The sequence below is a fragment of the Vulpes lagopus genome, chromosome 8, assembly GCF_018345385.1.
Source record: "Vulpes lagopus strain Blue_001 chromosome 8, ASM1834538v1, whole genome shotgun sequence".
Classification (NCBI taxonomy): domain Eukaryota; kingdom Metazoa; phylum Chordata; class Mammalia; order Carnivora; family Canidae; genus Vulpes; species Vulpes lagopus.
In genome coordinates this window covers 28,932,440-28,954,035 of record NC_054831.1, presented here as the reverse complement: position 1 = coordinate 28,954,035, position 21,596 = coordinate 28,932,440, and the positions used below count along the sequence as shown (strand labels likewise).

The window sequence follows — 21,596 nt, the reverse complement described above, 5'->3', positions numbered from 1 at the left end:
CCTGTTTCTCCTAATGTCTTCCTTTTTTTTTTTTTTTATTTTTTTTTTCCTAATGTCTTCCTATCTCAGTAAAAGATAATTCCAGCCTTACGTAAGTATAGAACAGAACTTGGAGTATCTTGGGCTCTCTCTTTCTCTCACACCCCATATTGGTTCCTACAACTATTCAGTGTAGTTTTATAGTGAGAATTTTTCAAGACTTTTCTTCATTTTCACTGCTATCACCCTGATAGGGACACCATTTCCTTTGGATTAACACAACTTCTTTCCTGTCTATCCTGTAATCTATTTTCAACTCAGCAGCCAGGATGATCTTGTTAAAAAGTAAGTCAGAAAAAAAAATATGTCAGATTGTGTTAATCTCTACTCACATCCTCTCAGTGGCTTCCCATCCCACTCAGACTAAAAGCCAACTTTCTCCTATAGATTCAAATCTTTGTCTACATAGATTATAATACCTGATCTGGCTCCCCACCTCATTCCTCCACCTCACCATCTCCTTCCTTCCTGCCCTTTGTTTCCAAAGCACTTTCTTTGCTGTTCACTCACATCCCAGACAAACCCACCAAAGAACCCTCCACTTGCTGCTTCCCCTACTTGGAATTCCATCTCCTTGGAATCCAAGTTCACTTCCCTGCTTCCTTTAGATACTTGTTTCAATGATTACTTACTCAGTGAGGACTTTCTCTTATGCTTTATTTGAAATTATACCACTTCTCCTCCTGGATTGCTCTACTCCTCTTTACTTCCTTATTTTTCTCCATGTCTTAATTTTTAACCACCACTTGTTCTAACTTGTAATCTACACTTGACTTGTTTCTGTTAAATGTCTGATGGCAGAGTTTTGTCCGTGATGTTCACCATTGCATCTCAAGTACCTGGATTGTGTATTCAATAAATGTCTGTGAATTGTTATCAGTACATCTCAAGTTGTAATAAGAAGTTTATATATATATATATATATATATATATATATATATATATATATATTTACTTTTTAAAACCAGAACATTTATTTTGACTAATTGTTGAAATCCTTAAGATGAACTGGATGCTGCAACAGCTGCGCTCTTGGGCTTAGGTGTCGTTCCTTCACGGAATCCATGCCTGAATCTGTGGTATACAATTTTTAGGTGCCTCATTCGGCCGGTCCCAGTGGTATTCCGTCTTTTAGCCTCGGCACTCCAGTTATACTTTCTCTTCCGCTTGGCAGGGTAGCCACACTTGCTGCAGGTGGACTTCTGAAGGTGGTGGGCCTTAGAGCCACAGCGGCGGCACAACGTGTGCATCTTATTGTGACGCTTTCCGAACAATGACGTCCCCTTCTCATCTTGTTTCTGTGGCAGACCCCAAACGAAGTTTATATTTTTAAGGTTATTTTTTCATGTCCATAAGTATCGTCAGAAAAATTTTAATATTCAATACATAATGTGTGTCTGACATTCTTTAGTCTTTCTCAAAAAAAAAAAAAAAAGTATAACATGCCATATACTATTTAGTGACTTCTTAAGCATGTTTTACTGGCTTCACTTTTATTAATTATAACTTTTTAAAATTTCCATTTTTGAATTTTGTACTGCATTATTATGAAGAATCTTTTCTTCAAAATTAATATTCAATTTATTTAAAGCCACCTGATTTCATCATTCAAATAATATTTAGACTTTTCACTGAAATAAACAGATGAACTTTGTTTAGCACAAACATTTTAAAGGCATAATGTATGTTAAACACTCTTTGTAAAAGGTGGAAGGTGCAAATATTGTATATGATAAAGGTCAAATCTAAGCTAGAAATCTCATATGTAATTATATAAAATTATAATCATGCAAACTAAGAATATAGTTATATTTATATATTGTGTAAAATATAGTTTATTATGTAACTTTATCTTCAGTATAACCTTCTTTTTTACACTCCCAACCAAAAACAAAACAAAAAAAAAAATAGGGAAGAAAAAAAAAGAAAAAGAACAAAGAAGCTTCAAGGTTATAAACCTGGACTATCATCTCTCCCAAATTCAGTTCTTTTGCTTAGTTCCTTTAATCTTCTCACAAAAGTAAAAATGAAATAAGAGAAAGAGAGAGATGGAGAGAGAAAGAAAGAAAGAAAAAGAAAGATGAAAGAAAGAAAGAAAGAAAGAAAGAAAGAAAGAAAGAAAAAGAAAGAAAGAAAGAAAAAGATAGAATGAATTAACATCTTTGTCAGAAAAATTTTTAGGTAATACAATGTAGTGATCAAGATTGTGGAATCTGGTTAAAATTCCTGCCTTAGCACTTATTTGAACAGATGCTTATCATTTCCTTGTCATAGTTTTCTAGGCTATTAAATGGAGGTAGTAATAGAACCTACATAAGAAGATTATTTACAAAATTAAATGACTTATGCCTAAGAAATGCTTATATAAATGCCTAGCATATAGTAAATCCTAAATAAATGTTTGATAGCTAAATATATAGGGAAAGATTCAAATCAAGGTATGGTCTATTGTTAAAGGGAAAAAAATGCATATTCAGAGGTAAAATTAACTACTAAGAGTTTAAGCACCATAAAGTCTAGTTAGAAAGTATTTAGGCCAGAAAAGAAACAACCTTCTTTTTCTTTTAGCATTTGTCACTTTTTAATTTGCACCACATTTAACTGCAAACACCTTTAAATCCCTTGTGGTGCTAAAAATTCTGCAAGAATGTTCATCTTTGCAACCTCTGCCCAACAGCACTTGCATATATATAGAAATTGACTCAGGGCTTTTTGGTGAAGAATTTCAGCAATGATAGAGACTGGGTATTAACATGTTTTGATATTTAAGTTGGTTCTTACTTCTTTCTATGGTGTAGTAGAAAGCATTTGACATTCCAGCAAAAAGAATTAAGGAGATTCCTTAAAGTATGTTTTAATTCCACAAAAATGAATTGTATAATTTAACTGTCCCATTACTAAAATTGCTATTTATTACATCCCTGTTTTTCACTACAAAATCATTTTTCTTCAAAAACTGAGATAACTTAGCTAAAGGTATGCTAATACCAAAATATTGTAGTAGTGTATTCAGATTGAAAACTTTCAAGAGTTTTCAAGTTCCAGACATCATCACTGGAGAAGATTGGAATATGTCTCCATTTCTAGACACATTATCTTCATGCTCTAGTGTCTCTGCCTTCTGATAAAGCCTCGGAAAAAACTCATCTCAGTGAAAATGAACACCACCATATTAGGATCCAAGGTGAATGATTTCAAATTAAATTCCAGTCATGTGGGATCCCTGGGTGGCGCAGCGGTTTGGCGCCTGCCTTTGGCCCAGGGCGCGATCCTGGAGACCCGGGATCGAATCCCACATCAGGCTCCCGGTGCATGGAGCCTGCTTCTCCCTCTGCCTGTGTCTCTGCCTCTCTCTCTCTCTCTGTGACTATCATAAATAAATAAAAAATTTAAAAAAAAAAAATTCCAGTCATGTCATCAGTTTTTAAAATAAAAGAATAAACTTATTTTTCCAGTTTTGTTGAGCAGCAGGCTCTCCTCTGAGTGTGGAGCCCTCTATGCATGGCAATCTCATGACCCTGAGATCATGACCTGAGCCAAAATCAAGAGTCAGATTTTTTTTTTTAAGAGTCAGATGTTTAACTGACTGAACCACCCAGGCACCCCATAATAACCCTATTTTTGAACTAAAAGTTAATTCACTATCTTTGTAGAAATGAATACTTTGATTCAATCCAACCTATGAAAACTTTTGCCCATTACATCTCATCATCCAATGTATAATCTGGTTAGGCCTTCCTTAGGAATTCCTACCTCTATGCCTTTGAATATCTATCGTGAGTTAAAGATGGACATGTACATATCATCAAATCTCTCACTGAGAGGTCAGTTTGATCCCCATAATTTCACCACCACCTGCTCTGGAGAATCTGGGCTGGTTCTGTGGCCACTGCAAAAGTGAGGTGGCTGTAATTCTGGGCCTTTAAGAGGACTTGGCAGTTTTTGTTTTCTCCCTCTTGGAGTACAGATTCTTGGGATGTTGTTCCCTTTTGGATCCTGGCCACCATACTGTGAGAAGCTCAGACTATGTGGAAGGGTCATGTAGAGAATTGAGAGGCTCCAAATGATTGGCCCAGATGATCTTCCAGCTGACCGTGCCAACTGCTACCTGTGTGAGGGAGCCATTCTGGCCCAGCAAGACCTAAGTCCTAGGACCCAGCCTTCATCACTCAAAGCAGAACTGCCTAGCTGAGCCCATTCAAATGAAAAGAACTGAGAGAGTGAAATAGTTGTTTTAAGTCATCACATTTTGAAGTAGAGCTATAACTAAGCAATTTCCTTCTGCCCCTTTCCAATTTGTTCTAATTGCCTTTATATTACATTTTCAACTAGACTATAAATTATTCATGGTAACAGATATTGCTGTTTGCTTCCCAGGTGTCCCTGTAGCTATTAACACATTGCTAGGCACATGGGACTCTGATTGCCTGATGTTCCCAGGGGAATCATAACAAAATGGAGAAGCAAACAGAAGTAAAAAGGGGGCTTTGAATAGAAGACGAATTTTAAAGACATAAGGTTTTGATGAAACCAATATTAATAATGAACATAAAAAGAATATATCTATTTAATCTGGATTATTTGAACAAAGGAAAAAGAATATATCTATTTAATCTGGATTATCTGTCAAGTGTTTGTAAATTGAACCTAAAATATCAATTTTAGTTAGAATCATTGTCATCTATCGGAAATTTATACATGGAATTATAAAAGAAGAACAGATTGAATGAAAATCATGATATGATTTAAATAAATAAATAAATAAATAAATAAATAAATAAAGGAAAAAGCAAAAGTGATTAAAGCTACACAGTACAAGGGATGAACATACTAATTTTCTTCCTCTAGTTTCTGCCTCGTATTCTGCATGTACTTGATGTGGGAAGTAACAGTGATTATACCCATTCACTGACACTAATAATGCCCTGGGAATGGGTACTGTTTACAAGGCCATTTACTAGTGTAACAACAATGAAGCACAATTCAAGTCAGAATCCTGGATTTAGTAAACAGATTGACAATATGACAATATGTCTATTTGTAATACAGAGCTCTTTTTTTTTTTTTTGTTTTGGGTATAAAGAAACCAACGTTATTCAAAATGTGAAGGACTTTTATTTTTCTAATTCCAAGTATTCTTTTGGGTGCTTTTATTTTTAATTGTTAATAACTTAACTGTAAGGCAGAAAATGTCCAATATACTTAAATAAATCTCCAAAATCTTTCCTCGAGGACCAAGCCTCCCAGCAAAATCTCTCCCTGCTATGTTGCTTCTCCAAATTCATATTTCTATGTTTCAGAACTGCACTTGCTAAGAGAGAAAAAGGTTTTTAAATAATGCAAAATGGAAAAGGCAGTGTGTGTGTGTATGAGCACGTGTGTGTAAGGGGGGGTGAGGAATTAAGTCCCTTGCTCTCTGGATTCTTGCATTTGTGTAAAATTGAAGGATAACTGGTCTACACATAAAGGGCATATTTAAAAACACTTACGAAACCTGTTTATATACTCTTTTGAAATGCAAGTGAATCACAAAGACAAATATTGCGGCACAAAGCTTTATTCATGCAGTCATAGAGCCAATATTTATTGTTCAAATACATTTTAAAATTATAACGTGAGGAGTTGAAGGCATAACTCTTCACACTCACATCCGTGTCCTTCTCAAGTGAGCCGCGGATAGAGAGAGTAGAAGTGGGAGGCAGAGGGAGGCGGGCGGGGGGCGGGGGGAGAACAGGGAGCGAGTGAGCAGATGAAGAGAGGAAGGAAAGAAGAGGGAAAAGACCAAAATACCGTTCTGGGGCCCACAGTCTCCTCTATCCCAAGTATGTGGGCATCACATCTAGCCTGTAACAAAGGGATGGCCATGGCGCTTCTTTTTGGCTCTAGACAGGGCTGATACAGGGGGCAGTGCGTGCACGCCTGTCGCCTCGCCAAGTCCCTATTCCTCAGGACCATGAGCTCTCAGGGTCCAAGAGTAAAATTGGACCAGCGCACGCCGCCAGGCACGCAGGTGTCTTGGAGAGGACCCCCAGGTCCGCGCGTGTGCGCCCGGGGGCGCGGTGCGTCTGCATGTTGGGGAGACGCAGGAGTCCCTTCTGCCTGAGACCGACCTCGAGTCCCCACATTTTCCGGGGACCACGGGAGGAGTGTGCGAGGTCGGGGGCCAGGCAGCCCTTGCAGCAATAAAGCGCGCGGGGCGCGGGCGAGCCGGGCGGGGGAGGAGCGCCGCGCCGCCGCCACATCTCGGGGCCCCGGGTGCCTGCACGCCCTGGACGCGCCCCGGGTCTCCGCGGAGCCGCTCCAGAGCCGCTGCCTCGCTTCGGCGTCGTCCTCCTCCACCCCCCGCACGTACCTGGCCCGAGCGGCGGGACAGGAGCCCGGGGAGCCCCTCTGGGCGGCACCGGCCCAGCCTCGGGGCGCCTCCGCGCTGCGCTCCGCCGGCACCGCAGAAGGACCGGGGTCAGCCCGCGAGCCCGGCGACTTTTCCTCCGGAGTCTCCGGCCTGGCGCCTTCTGCGTGCGATGAGTGGGGGCGCTGCTACCTCTGCCCCCGAAAGGATGCTCGGCGAAGCCCCGGCGGAGACAGGCCGGCAGGTGCGAGTCCCCGTCCTGCAGCGTCTTGGCCCTCCTCTTCCACCGCGCGCTCGCGGCAGGGTCTGGGGCCCGGGGGGACTGCCCGCCCCTCGCGGCGGCCCGCCCTCCCCGCCCTCCCCGCCCTCCCCGCCCCTCCCCTCCGCGCCCCTCCGCTCCCGGGCTCGGGCTCGGGCTCGGGCTCCCGCACGTGGTCGGCCCCAGCAGCGTCTCGGCGGAAGGCGGGCGGCGGCGAGCGGGGAGCGGGCGGCCGGGAGGGAGGGAGCAGCGCCCGCCGCCCTCCGCGCACCCCCGCGCGCCCTCGCGCACCGCCCAGCCCGGCGCACACGCGCCTTCGCCCCGCTCCAGCCCCTCCGCGGGAGGGGAGGCGGACCCCCCCGCCCTGTGGGCGCTCGCGATGCTCCTCGGGGTTCGCTCGGCTGCCGGAGAAGAATGGTAACATGAAGAGCGGCGCGTGAGAGCGTCACGGCGAGGGCGAAGAGATTGATGGCACAGCGCTGACTGCGCGCAGCATCACGTTCCGAGGGCGCCTCCAGTTCCTGGCTGGGCTCCGCTGACATCTGTAGCCTCCCTTCCAGCAGGTTCCGCGCTCGGGAGCCGCTGCCCGCCGAGCAGAGTGGGGACCGCGCGCGAGCACCCAGGAGTTTGCTACCCTCCACCCGCACAGGACTTGCGCCCCCGCATCCGTGCGGAGCCCGCCGGCACGCTGGCCTCCCGCGGAGTTGGCCCTGAGTTCAGGTGGGTTCTCCCGGGGGGAGCTCCGCAGGAGACGTTCGGGGAGGACGAGGAAGGTGACGTCCCAATGTCAAAAGCAGACGCTCTTCTTCCTGACACCTGCCGGGGCTGACCGCTTCCTCCACGCAGTCCTCCCCCCCACTGACCCGCTCCCGTCTCCTGTCCCCAGCCCGGCCCTCCCCCACTGAGGGGGGCGCGCACCACAACTCCTGTGTTCTTGCCTGTCTAGCATGCTGTAGACTTTCGTTAACTTAGGATTATGTGAGAAATGATCATATTTACTCCATTGCTTATTTTCGGAGAGGCTTAATGATTTCCTCAGTCAAGTCATTTACTTCTAAGCCAATAGATAATGCCTTCGTCATAGTTTTCTGGGGGGGGAAAGTAACTGTGCGTTTGTTCTGCAGATGCCCAACTCCCTCTGAACCGTGCAGATTGGTGCTGAGCACGCAACAAAAGTTTTTAGCTTCTCCTCAGTTTCTGGTGCTTCGCAGGGGAGAGGAAAGGACTTTGGCATTAAACACAAGAAGCAGGCAGGGAGCCATCTCCTTTAACTTTTCTTCTCTGTTATCACTTGCAATGAAGAGGAAACAGAAGAGATTTCTGCAGATGACTTTCTTATTCACGGTGGCTTTAATTTTCCTGCCCAATATTGGTCTGTGGTCTCTGTACAAGGATAAGCACCTGGTGAAATCTACGGAACCCGGGGAGCAGCAGGTAAGTGCCCTCCGGAGAAAGCTCACAAGAGGATCGGTAAGGCGTGCAGCTGGCTGGGGCACAGGAAGCAAGTGCTGGGTGGGGGCCGTGGGTTTTCTCCCAGGTATTTGCGGGGCACACATTCGGAGACTGGAGACTTTGGGGCGGAAGCAAGTCGTTGTTTTAGATCTTAACCAATGACATGGGTAAAGTGTAAAATCAACTAGATAAGGAGGATAAGAGAGGTCAAGAGGAAGAGAGAAGACAGTCTCTCTCGGTTGGTCCTTAGGTGGCTTTTGACTTGAGGTGGATGCAAGGTAACTGCTAATTTGTGGGATGTGGAAGTGGACTTGTTGTCACTTCTCATCCGGTTTGGGTATCCAGGTTAAAGTACACTGGGCCAATTAAATTATTAAACTTGTGAAGTAGTTCTCAAATAACAAGCTACAGTTTTCTATATTTTTGGTTGTACTGCTTGCTTAGCAACAGCTTTTTTACTCTACGGAGACTTAAAGTCAGGTTTTTCCTCTCCTGTTGCTAAGGTGATGTGGTGGGGTAGACAGGCAGAGTTATTAAGGATGCCTGTTCAGTTTCACAATCTGGTGATAACAGTTTGTTGCTAAAATCTCTTCTTCATATCTGAAACCCTGGGTGGTGTGGTATGTTTTGTTTCTACGTATATGTAATCTGTTAGTATGTACATAGCTCATGATTTAACATAGATCAAAATAACTTAAGGAGTAACAATGAAGAAAAAAATCCTTCACCAAGTGTTGATGAAAAGTAATATCGTTGAATTTCTTGTTTATTAATAAATAAGATAGCTTCTGTAATTAAGCTTTTAACAATAGAATGCGGCCGCCTTTGTGATATTGATGTAACTTTTTTTAACTAGTCCCGTGGGACACCTCAGAATATTAATATTGTTAATTTCAAGGGTCATCATCCATGTACACCGCGTACTTTCCACAGATAGAAAGTGTTTAAATAAAAGTCCATTGGTGGACAACAGCAATATGTATTAATGGCAATTAAATATTTGTTCTTCTACTTAACAAAGTTTGATCTTCTCTTTACACAGTGAGTAGTTAGTTGTGAAAAATCCGGAGGTAATCTACTTTTTCATTTGGGCAAGTGATGATTACCAGTCTGTAAACCTTAAAGATAACTAGTTGTTTATGGATTTTTGGTGGATTGGAATTTTGAGGGAAAATGTTGACATGTTTTTATTTAGTTGCTGATCTCTTATCATCCTTTCTAATACGGATATAACTTTGATTTGAAGTATATTCTGTATTGTCATTCCAGTGAAAAAAAGGAAGATGTGCACTTTGAATGTGAAACTTTTTTTTTCCTATTTAGATCACTTATTTCTCCAACCCCTCATATGAAAGATTTTATTAATATTAGTAAATACAATATTATGTAAAATTTCTACTTCAAAATACTTAAAATAAGAAAAGCAAAATTGAATTAACAACTATCAGAAGTATTTGCTGTATAGCTAACATAAAACACTAGTTATTCTTATTAATGAGATCTTTACAACTTTCACACTGGCTCTTATTGATTTTGTCTCTTAATGAGAAATTTGTCTGTCCAATGGCATTAAAAAATGAAATATGGCAAATCAACTCTCTGACTTATTGTAATCTCCAAAAGAGTTTCCTTGTTTCTGGTTCTTCTATATCACCAATGATTCTTAATGGTAGGTAATAAATTAACAATTATAGAAGGCATGGGGTGACAAGAGAAGGAGCTATTTTTCAAACTTTCATACACTGGAGTAAATAACTGATGGATATTTTGTGACTTTCCAGTTTAATAAATCTGTGTAACAGTTTTGAAACCAAGAGTAAAGACCAGCAGTTATATGCAATAAAATGAGTGTCAGTCACACACTTTAGTGGTTTTTAACCTAATTAATAGTTTTAAAACTAATACTTTCTTATAGAAACAAAATAAAATTTAAAAAGGTAGGAATCTATTGTCACTCACTGAAAGATAGAATTCATTGTAAACAGGAAAAGATACGCTTTTGCTGGTTTTATCCCACGGTTAAATATAATTGGGAAGATAATTAGATCATTGGATAAATAAGAGTTAAATACGTATATATACATATACGTATATGCATACACGTATATGTATATATGATATACGTATATGTATATATGTATGTATATGTGTATATACACACTTGACCAGATAAAAAGTGTCTTGCAGTGATGGATCAAACATGCTTAATATTGTGATATAATAGTTTGCTAATGTATATATAAATCCATGTTAGTAAGTCAGCTAGACACACAGGTTTCCAATTGAAGCATGTAATTTGACTATTGGATAATGTGTTATTTAAATTTAGCAATTTGTTCTAAAAAGACTATTTCATGGTTAATTGCTAAAATGTTCTTCAAAAGCCATCTTTTGCTATATTTATCACTAAGTTGTAAAATCGTGAGGGTAGGGATAATGTGCTGATTGAGGCATTGACAGCAGTAAGTACTGAAGCTATTCAAAACACGTCACGTGCCCATATAAGCAGTCTATTTTTACAGCAGTTATGTGTAAAACAGCATTTGTGGTGCTAAATGTGATGTGATGGTGGGGTCACAGGAATTGAAAACCTTTACTGTATTAAACAGTTCAATTATTACAGTGGGCTGGAGGGAAGTACTTTAATTTATGGAGACTCAAAATCATAGAATGGCTAAATACTCTTTAAATTCTCCTAATCTGAAAATAAAAAATAAAAAAAAAATAAATTCTCCTATTTTTATTTTATCAGAGTTCATCACTAATAGTTGTCTACCTACTATTCGGTATATATAGTATTTATTATACAATCTGAAACAAAGTGAAGGTAAACAGAAAACACTGACAGAAACTATGTATTAATTTTCATACTGTTTAGTATTTTCACATTTTTATCCTCATTTTTATACCATTACGAGTAAATTGCATTTATTGTCATTTAACATTAAGAATAATATTTCTGATAGTTCCCATAATACTTGAATATTTGCTCCATCTATGACGCAGAAAAGAAAAAAAATGAAATAAAAATTCCCGGATTATTCATTTAAAAGTTTATTTTTTCTTCTCTCTCACATGAGAGAAAAGACCAAATAAGATTGAAAAAATAGTTTTAATAATACAATAATTAAGATGTGCATTTTATTGTTTGGGCTCTGCAAAGTTGGAATCCCAGTTACTGAAATAATTTTTAAGCTTTTGAGACTTTTAATGTTTTAGAAAAATTTGAAGATATTTTATAGTTTTGGTTTATATGTTATTATCAGTCGTAATGTTCATATGTTATTTAAGTTGAGTTAATTTTGTCACTTGTTTGCTATTATTGAGATGATATAATTATCTCCTTTATTTTGTTTAGAAATATATATGTATATTACAAAATAATATATTGATAGTGAAGGTGGCATTTAGCTGAGAATGATTACTATATGATTATTGTATAATACTTCTCATTTTTCTCTTAAAATTTGAATTGCTATTTTTCTTTACTTTCGGCTGCATTTAAATTAAAATTATATATTTAGATCTTAAGTAAGCAGCGTATTAGGATAATAATTAGAACAAAACAATATTTTAGAGCAAAACTACTTCATTCTTATACCTTTATTATTATACCTTTCATCCTAATTGTTCATACAAGAATAGGTAAATAAAAACTACCCCTAAACCACTTTCTTTTTCTAAATACATTAAGAAGATTAGTAAAAAAAAAAAAAAAAAAAAAGTAGCTGCAGTTTGGCAACTAAGTTGCAAATAACATTACTTACAGAAATAATGCAAGAATATTCAGGGTATGACGAAGATCTTGCAATAGCTTTGCGAATTATTTTTGAAATGAAAGAGCTAGAGCAAAATTGCAGAATTTTAAATCAGACATTTTCAGAATTATTCAGAATGATTTTAGAAACTTAAGCTTGCCTTGGATTTTTTTTACCACGTTAAAAAAACTAAACTAAACTAAACTAAATACTCAGGTCACTTTTAAATTGTAGAACCTTCTTCTTTGTACTTCGAATTTTTATTGGTGAAATTGGGCAAATCATGCTTGCCACATAAGGTATGTAAAGTCCTGATCACATCTTGGGTATGGAAAGTATGGTGTGGTAATGTTTTGTTTTTAGTCAGATCCACATGTAAGCTGTGCGTGACAGATGTGGGATTTTGCCTTCATTTAAAAACAAAATCTCTCCTGAAAGATTCCTCGTCATCTTTTATCAACTCTTCTAAAGTTAATCAGCACCACACATTGAGGGGATTCTTTCTTTTGGTGAAGAACATTTTTCCCCCCATGGCATTTTAAACCTGCTTTATGATGTGAAAATGTCAGATAATTGGTACTGAGTATATGCAAACTGCCTTATGCTTTCCTTTGTCATGCTGATCACTAAAGCAGTAGAGTGTGTCTGTGTTTCTTTTCCAGCAAACACCTTTAAAGAGCTAAGGACAGGATAAAAAAAATTAAGGTTTTCTCTTCTCTCTTCCTGCTCTCAGAATTATCAATACACTAAGTGTGAAATGATGTATTAGTTTGAGCCATACTGTTCTTAATTAGCTAAAATGTAGGTTTTAAATTAGGATTTTAAAGGACCTTTTCTTGAATTTATGGAAAATCCATTCTGAGTCGCTGCAGGATCACACCACACAGACCACTGTAACAAGTGTCTTAATTATTTGCTGTGACCTCGTAGATCGCAACATGATTAGTTCATCACCTTGCCTCCTGGGAAACTATGTGAAACACAGTCTTCTGTTCACAATCTGGTGAAAAATTAGATAGGTTTTTCTCCCGTTCATTGCTGTATTCAATAAGCTGTGCTGAATCAATTAGACTCCTATAAGGTTTTTTTGTTTGCTTGTTTTCTGTAAGAGAAACCAAGTCAAGACTGGAATATGTGGGGAAAAGGGTAAGAAAGTTTGGGTGTTTTAAGTGGTTTAGAGAAGAGAATTGAGGAGTTTGCTTTGCTTTGTTTTGTTTTTTAAAGTTTTGTCAGGAATAGCCATGACAACCTTTAGGAAGTTTGCAACTGTATCTCACCTTGTAACACTTTTATATGGATGAAAAGTCAGCTGAGGTACATCAAGAATAACCTTAAAGGAAGGGATACAAATTAAGATGAGGAAAAGATGTTAGGCATTGTAAATGGGATATAGAATCAGATGTGGTTGTGCTTTGTCTCAGCAGTCACTCATTTTTCATTTGCTTGGCTTGCTTATGATGAAGAGGTGAGCACTGGAGACTTCTGATTCTTAAAACCATCTTACATGACTACATTGTTCTTCTCTTTCCTTCATATTTTCATGTGTTGACAAGGTACCATTATAGAATTAAAGGTAAAAATATGCCAAGAAATAGAAGGTTCTCAGGATGATAGTAAAAGTAAAGACACACTCATAAACTAGATACTTGCTCTCCATATGACCACCATCTGTCACACCATAAAGCTAACAATTCCTAAATTCTCTCAAAATGCAGTTGTAATTCTTGAATGCACAACAAAAAAGAACAAATAAAAACTGTTTGTGCTACTGACAATATATATTTAGACAGGCATGAACATATGTGTATTCACACATATGGATTTAAAGGTTGAAAAGGTTGAAAAGAAGAGACAGCATCCACAAATGTTCAAGAACACGATTACCACCACTGTTCCTCTCCAATATGCTGGTATCTGTTACTACCAAACTTCAACTAGGTGGCCAGAAAGAGGGTGAAAAAATGAAAAGTAAATTTAGAATAAAGGAAAGACACATGAATGTTTTCTGCAACTTTTCTACTTCTAGTATAATGGGGAAAAGTATGGACCAGATTAGCTGTATTCTCAAAGTATTCATTTCGCATATTCATTTAGCAGCACACATACACATACATCCCCATGTGTGGTCTCACTTATAAAGAAAAAATAAATCTACCCAACTGTTTCATTTTGTGTATTTTTTTTTTTTACTACTGTAACTTTATGCTTTTTCCATTGCTTTGAATCCACAAGAGGCTGTTAGTCAACTGAGTTTGAAGCGTCATTTAAATATTACTAGTGTAATTCTAGGAAAGTACGGAGAGATAAAGAAATGCATCTGTTTCTAGAAGTACTTACATCAATTTAGCAAGTGTGAGACTCATAGCAAGGATTTAGCTTGTTAGACTTGCACAGATTATAAATAGGGTGTTTCGTTTGTTATCTGGTAATAGAATCAATGCAGTTGTGGTTGCCATAGACGATGGTGGTGGCTATCAGCTCTCTATTGCAACGAGTGGGGTGGTGTCTCAATTCGGACTGAGAAGGCTAATTTAAAATTTATTGCTCAATTACTCATGGAATGTTATTTTCAGTACTTGAAGTCTAGAAAGCCCGATACAGGGAATTTTATTATAAATCATTTTGAACTGTTTTATCATAATAAAAATGACCACATTGTCAGGGCTGCTACCCAAGTTTGAGTGAGTTGGGCTTTTCTTTTTCCTTATTTTTGGCATGTCTCCTCAGCAAAAGAATCTAGTTGAACTTAATTTTAGGAGGAATATCAGAATTTCCATTCTATCTTGTTCTCTTTTAGTATGTAAGGATGTAGGATCTGGAACCAAATTCTCAGGGTTCAAATTCTGGTTCCAGCACTTAGCACTTTGTGACATTTAGCAAGTCATTGATCTTTACTAAATCTGTTTTCTCTTAAGTCAAATGAGGAAGACAGTACTTTTCTTGTAGTGTTATAGTGAGGACTAAATGCTTAGTATCTTGAACAGCATATAATAAGGATTAATGAATATAGATTGTTTTTATGGTATAAGCATTTATAAGCAATCATTGCCATTAGCAAGGAAATTAGTGTTTGTTTAATAAATATTTGCAGATGGTTTCTCTTTGCAAGGTTGTGTCAAGAGAGCACAGCAAAAGAATGAATATGGTAGAGGACTGTCATTGATGTGTTAAATCCGGAAAGAAGGGGCTGTTCAATAAACAAATAGGGTCTAGAAAATGAAAGGGTTTTTTCTTTGCGATTTTTTGGTCCAATGCTTAAGGACAGGTTTTTAATTTTATTATTCATATAATCATTTATTGCAAAAAATGAATTTTTTGGTATATTGCATTCAAAGTTATTTTAAAAATCGAAGCTTTTAATAGTAGAGTTTTTTTAAAGTAATACTTCTTTGTAGTGACCACTTTCATTTCCCATAATAAATAATGCCCATGCCTCACATATAGGCATTTTTTTTTCTCTACATTAATTACAAACAAGAACCCGAGAACTACTTTTGCTGTTTAAATCTTGGTTATGAGAGAGACTGGATTAATCTGAAGAAAAAGTTAAAAAGCGGAATAGAAACTATCAAAATCATGAAGCTACTTTATAAAGAGTTATTATTTCCTTCAGTGGAGTTAGGAGGTACGGAAAAAGCATATTGCATGTGCCCATTCTTAATTTTCTAAATAGTGAATTGGTGAGATTAAATTGATATTCATGAAACAAAAACAAGCACTAAATGGTAGAATTTTCTATGTGTATCATGGACCTTTGGAAGAGGGAGAGAGCGGTATGATCTCTGGACCCATTAGAGCTCCGTTCTTTTAGGGGGAAATGTTGAGCCGCATTTTATTATCAGAATTAGACAGGGTTGGGATTAGGCTAAGGGTTAGGACAGATACTTCAAGTTCCAAATTTGGGCTCACCACTTCCCAGAACATGTCCTCTTGTGCAAGTCACTTAATGTCTTAGAACCTCAGGTCTTCGTGTGTTAACACAGATATTATTTTATAAAGGGTAGCAGAGAGAACTCACTGGATTAATATATGGAAATTGCCCTGGTGCATAGTAAGTCAAGTAAGGGAAACTAAACAAATAGCATCGCTGCCTTTTTTTCAGTTTTTAGGGTATTCATTAAAGGTAGTGAATAAGCTTAATATTGGGCAAACTCAGTAAATTTATAATAAAAAAATCACTATTAATTTGTTTATTAATGATAATAGAGATGTTTATTGGCTATACGTACCAACGATACTATGCTACACCCTGCGGCAAGTAAGTGATTAAGAGATAAATCTGTTTTCAATTAGCTTACAATCTGCTCCTTAGGAAAAGGCATACACACACCCATAATATGGGGATGGATTAAATTGTTTCACAAGAAATACATGTTCTTATCATTTACAGTTTAGAAGAGGTAGAGAAAACATCAGTTATTGTGTGAGATTTATGTGGCCTAAGTGTTTTGTGCAAATATACTGATTTAATTGTCCGACAATTCACTGAGATAGGTTTTTTTGAATAACTCAGTTCAGAGTTAAGTAAGGCACAAAGACGAAAAATTTGAGTTTGTGCACTCTGGATTCATAAAAAGAAAAAAATAACAAACAGTGTTAACATCTGTGTAGTTTAAGGCAAGTGAGAACTTTGCAAAGTGAATGGGTTTGATAATGTGTCCCTGATACTCTCTTGATTGAAGTTACATGCAGTGATAGAGGTATACACAGAATTGTAAGTGGTTAAATGGTAAGACTAAACATACAACTGAAATATCTTATAAGATTGATAATAAGTATTTGTGGGCCTACCATTGATATAAACAGCTGAATGTGAGGTCTTGGTTGGTAGGAGACCAGAGAAGCCAAAGAGGGCTGATACATGAAGGCCAGTCCCTAAGGAAAATGAAGATAGATGAAAAAAAAAAAAAAAAAAAAAAGCAGAAAGAAGCAGAAAAGGTTGTTAGGACCTGAAAGGTAAATATAGAGCATGTTTCTGTTATAGTTCAGCAGAGAGGTTTGAGATTTTTCCTGTGCAGTTATCTTACTAATTTGGAGAGATAATTGAACATTTGTGAAATGTTCTGCAAAGTGTGAAACAATATAATATGGATAGTTATCTATAATATCTAGATAGATAGGTAATTAGATGTTTGTCATAGTATATATAGTCCTGTAATGAAGATTGAAGACTATAATACTGAATGGGAATGTCAAGAAACTGTGGCAGCCACCGGGTCAATAAGACAGCAACGTACCTGTCAAAATAAATGCAGATAATGAATGGATATGCAGAGCAAAGGGAAAAAGCAATTGGTTATGTATAGGTAGTAGAATGAGGGAAGTGAAAGCATATTAATTTCAAGGATAAGAAGATAGTAATATTAAGTTGCCAAGAATTCCAAGATAATATGTGAATAATAAAATTAATAAAATCATTATAATAAAAAATAAAATAATAAAATACAATATATTAATAATAAAAGTTAAAGTAGCATTTATGTATAGTTTCTTACCATGTACCAGACACCGTGTTAAACTGTTCTTAGTCACAGCATATCCATGGTAAAAAAAAAGTGAGACTTTTTTTCAAAATTTGTTAAGATCTTCCAGTGATTATTCTACCAATATTGAAGCTTTGGACTATCTATAATTTACCGTATAATGTAACTACATTGAATATCCTGACTGTGGGGTTATATATTAACTTAGCTGTGAAAGGAAATATGCACAGTGGTTAAGGGCTTGAATACTAGAATCAGGCTGCCTGGTTTCAGTTCCAAACCTACCTGTGTCACTTTAGACAAGTTGCTTATCTATTCTGTGTCTTAGATTTGCTATTTCTAAGATGGGTACAAAAAACAGTGCCTACTTGGTTGAATTGATGTGTGGGTTAAATAGGTTAATGTTCATAAAATGTTTGAGGGAGTGGATTGCACATAGCAAGCAATTTTAAAGTGTTAGCAATTATTATCTGTTAGAATTCTAGAGAATTGAGATCGGATGAAAAAGGAAAAGTATGTTTCTATACCATTTCTTCCATAAACCCCATCATGAGGGTTTCTAAAGAATTTGCATTCTTTTTTTTTTTTTAAGATTTATTTCTTTGAGAGAGAGAGAGTATGCACACAAGTGAAGCGGAAAGGGGCAGAGGGAGAGAATCCAACCAGACAACCTGCTGAGTGTAGATCCAGTATGGGTCTCCCATCTCAGGATCCTGAGATCATGATCTGAGCTGAAACCAACAAGAGTTGGACACTACTGACCGAGCCACCTAGGTACCCCCAGAATTTTCATTCTTAAAAAGCTTTAAAAAAATTTGCAGTCCCACATCGGGCTTCCTGCATGGAGCCTGCTTCTCCCTCTGCCTGTGTCTCTGCCTCTCTCTCACTGTGCTGTCATGAATAAATAAATAAAATCTTAAAAAAAAAATTGTCCAAAGAAACATATTTGACTTCTTTCTCTTTCTTCCTTTCTGTTTTTTTGACTTTTAGTAGCTCATATGGAAATAATATAGCACTTAGTTAAGAAGTTTTTGTAACTTAAACCAAGAACTCACATAGCCCTACACATGTCAGAGCAAACTGGATTTCAGCAGAGAATCTAGTTCTTCCCAGCATCTGCAGTCAGCACCAATGCTGTTATGGTGACCTTTCCCCTCATATTTTGTGTGCTTTTCTCTCTGCAGGATGTTGATTTCTCAATGTGTATTTTGCCCTCAAGGGATAAAAACTATCTTTTAAATTATGTCATTAAGTCTGAACTTCTAAAAAAGATTATCTAAAAATGTCTTCAGGGCCGAATATTTTCTTATTTTATATAACTTGAATTTTAACATTATTTCTGGCTTGGTTCTGAATTTGGTTCTGTTTGGTTCTGTTTGGGACTCGGAAAGCGAGCTTGACAAAAGAAATACTCTCTTACTCCTAGTGCTTTGGAGAAAACTGGTTGGGAAGACAGGAATGGAAAGCTGTAGAAGACTAAGTGGTGAGGGGAGATGAAAATGCTTTTGAGTAAATCTTATCATTTTTTTATGGAGCCTAACAGTAGGGTATCAGATTAACAATAACTATATAGTGGGATTGTTTCCGCCTCTTAATTTCTACAGAAACCTTCATTTTTTTCTTTTACAAACTGAAGGAAATTACATTTTCTGTATAATCCCCACATTCCAAGGCAAAGATCTTGAGTTCTAATATATGAAATATGGAGGGAAAGATAAGTACCAGAGAGGCCAAGGGGATACTATTCAAGAAAGAGTAGAAATACAAACTACTTTATCACTTTGCACCCCTCCTCCTTTTTTTCTGCTCAGAGCTGACTGTCCTCTCCTTTTCCTTTAAAATTTTCCTTAAAGAAACATTTCAAATGGGAATTGATCAATTATTAGTCCTATGAATGGACAAAAGACTTCAAACTCTAAAAACTTGAGTGTTTTGCATTATATTAAAAGAAAAAGGTTATGTTGAACCTAACTGGGTTTTCAATTATTGAAATATGTATGATGTGAGAAATACTCTTTTAGCCCAAGGCTTCTGCTGTTGATCTCTGTTGCCATTGTTTTGTTTGTGATACTGGGAGCTGACACCTTATTTCAGACTCTGCCATCAGAAGGTAAATATTGCTTAGTGTGTCACCTCAAGGGACAGGATCTTGTGTAAGTTAAAAATAAAAACTGGCACAAAGAAGCCCAAACTACTAGTAAAGAATCTCTCTGTGCTTTCCCACTCAGCATTTCCTCCCATTTTCTAAAGCTGTGTTCTCCAAATTCCTCTTGTCTTCTCAAATCTTCCTTGCTACCACCTGTCTTCCTATGCTCACTGGATAGCCTGGCCTCATTCTTCACTGACAGCACAGTATTTTCATATTGGGAGAACCAAGACCTCATACCATAAAATCAGAAAAGTGCCCACCTTTATTTCTCAGTTCTTTATTTGCCTCCTGTGACTGTGGAAAGATGTCCCTAATTTTAGGACATATTAGGGACTTTCTTTCCAGACTATCGACCATAACTTTTTTTTAGGAATTTCACATTGATCTGTTGTGTGTGTGTGTGTGTGTGTGTTATTTTCATTTTACTTATTTTAAGTCTCTTTCTCTCTGATCCATCCTTCACATCAATATTTAAACTTGCTCTGATTTTTCCCACTATTGGAGGAGTGCAGGGAGCTAGAGCAAAGCAAAGACAGTGTTCTTCTGTGTCACACACCCCTTTGGTACTGTCCTGTCTCTCTCCTCTTAACAACCAAACCTGATGCATCTACTTCCTGACTTTCTGCTTCTTTGCATGGCAGGCTGATTCCAGCTCCTCTAATCTGCCATTAGGTCCTTTCAGCTGTCACTGTGAATCTCTTGGTAGTTAGTTCCCAAAGCACTTTTCATTAGTCATACTACTTGATAGAATTTAACTCAACTCTCTTACCTAAAACAGTCTTCTTTATCTAAAAAGAGGGTCAGAGTAGGAGACTTAAAGAGAGAAGAGACTGGAAAGGCAGCTTTGGGAAATAAGCAAGAAGGTCAAATAGGGAAATGTGCACTGACTCTTTACTGGTACTTTAGGCTTTGCTCTGCGAACCCTTATTTTAATTCTTCTATCCCCATGGCCTATCCCAACCACCATGCATGCACAAATATATTTACCATTGTCTTTATAGACACCTACTTCTGTTCTTTTCCTTAAAATGATATTTTCTTTGGCATCTCTGCAATTCCTTCTTGTCTGCATTCTCGGGAGAGGACCATGAGAGAAGGGGCAGTTCACCCAGCCGCTTATAATTTCAGTTGTCAAATGTAAGTTGATGACTCCCGAATCATTATATCTAATGCAGCTATCCCTCTGGACATGTGATCCACCCACCCATCTAAAATCTAGAAACATATTTTAAACCTTAGGTGTCTGCAATGAAATCTACTTTTCCTTACACTCCCTGCAGCGGCTCTCTCTTTGTGTGTCTTACCTAAATACCATCATTCTATCTCAGTGTTCATTATGATCAGTACCTTCATTATGTTTACTCTGAAATTCAGTCCATTGATACACATTAAAAATTCTTCCTAAAACATCTCTTTTGCATTCATTCATGTCTCTTGATGCCCCTTGCTACTGCCATGGTTGGGACCAGCAAAAACACTTCACTGGATTTCTGGAAAAGAGCCTCAACTTGATAGTCCTACCTCCAGCCTTGTCCTCCAGTCTACACAGAGCCGAGTTGTTTATCCAAAGTATGTAACTGAAGGCTATGGCCATTTGTCATTCTACTCATGAGGTAGCTTCCCACATCTTCAGATTAAAGTTCAACATCTTTAATATGGCTTTACTGTATTAAATGCTCCTTGATAAACCCAACTGCTCACTACTTTACTGCCAAGACTCTGCAGGCTCCAACCGCTTTGAACTTCTTTTAGGTTCCTTAGAATATCATGTTCTTTCTCCTCCAGGAATTTGCATGTATTTTATCTTCAGTCGTACCTGAATAATTTCTACTTTTCTTCCAAACTCTTTCTGGGAAATTTCCCCTGATTGCTCATGCTTGGCTTTGGTATCTTACCTGTTTCCTATGAAAAACTTTCTTTTTCTGCCCTTTTAATGAAATGTAACAGTCTGTGTATTAACTACCAGTTTAGGTAGTTTATTCACCATTAATCAGTAAGTTCCTTAAACTTAATAGAAGTTGATTGATGGCCTTACCCTGCCCCCTTGGCAAAAAAAAAAAAAAAAAAAAAGTTTGTCAAGGTACTAATTCCTTGAATTCGTGAATGA

General features: G+C 37.9%; 2 protein-coding genes across 2 annotated transcripts in view; one reads left to right on the top strand and one right to left on the bottom strand.

Moving 5' to 3' along the window:
• Positions 1-1,037: 1,037 nt before the first annotated feature.
• LOC121497678 (60S ribosomal protein L37-like) lies at positions 1,038-5,904 on the bottom strand. The gene is made up of 2 exons (XM_041767431.1): positions 5,830-5,904; positions 1,038-1,337 (listed from the first exon to the last, which is right to left on the bottom strand). Exons 1-2 carry the CDS (start codon positions 5,902-5,904, stop codon positions 1,038-1,040), a joined length of 375 nt encoding a protein of 124 aa, XP_041623365.1.
• A 1,169-nt stretch (positions 5,905-7,073) lies between these two features.
• The window catches only part of GALNTL6 (polypeptide N-acetylgalactosaminyltransferase like 6), a 1,140,566-nt gene continuing 1,126,043 nt past the window's right edge, over positions 7,074-21,596 (top strand). The window contains exons 1-2 of the mRNA XM_041767135.1: positions 7,074-7,367; positions 7,772-8,081. Coding sequence (XP_041623069.1) covers positions 7,944-8,081 — 138 coding nt within the window. The 5' untranslated portion in view covers positions 7,074-7,367; positions 7,772-7,943. The remainder of the gene's footprint in view (positions 7,368-7,771; positions 8,082-21,596) is intronic.

Coding starts and splice junctions, on each gene's coding strand:
- LOC121497678 (XM_041767431.1), bottom strand. CDS start 5,904: ATGGCCATCCCTTTGTTACAGGCTAGATGTGATGCCCACATACTTGGG. Junction 1,338..5,829: donor AGACTGTGGGCCCCAGAACG/GTATTTTGGTCT, acceptor GGTCTGCCACAG/AAACAAGATGAGAAGGGGAC.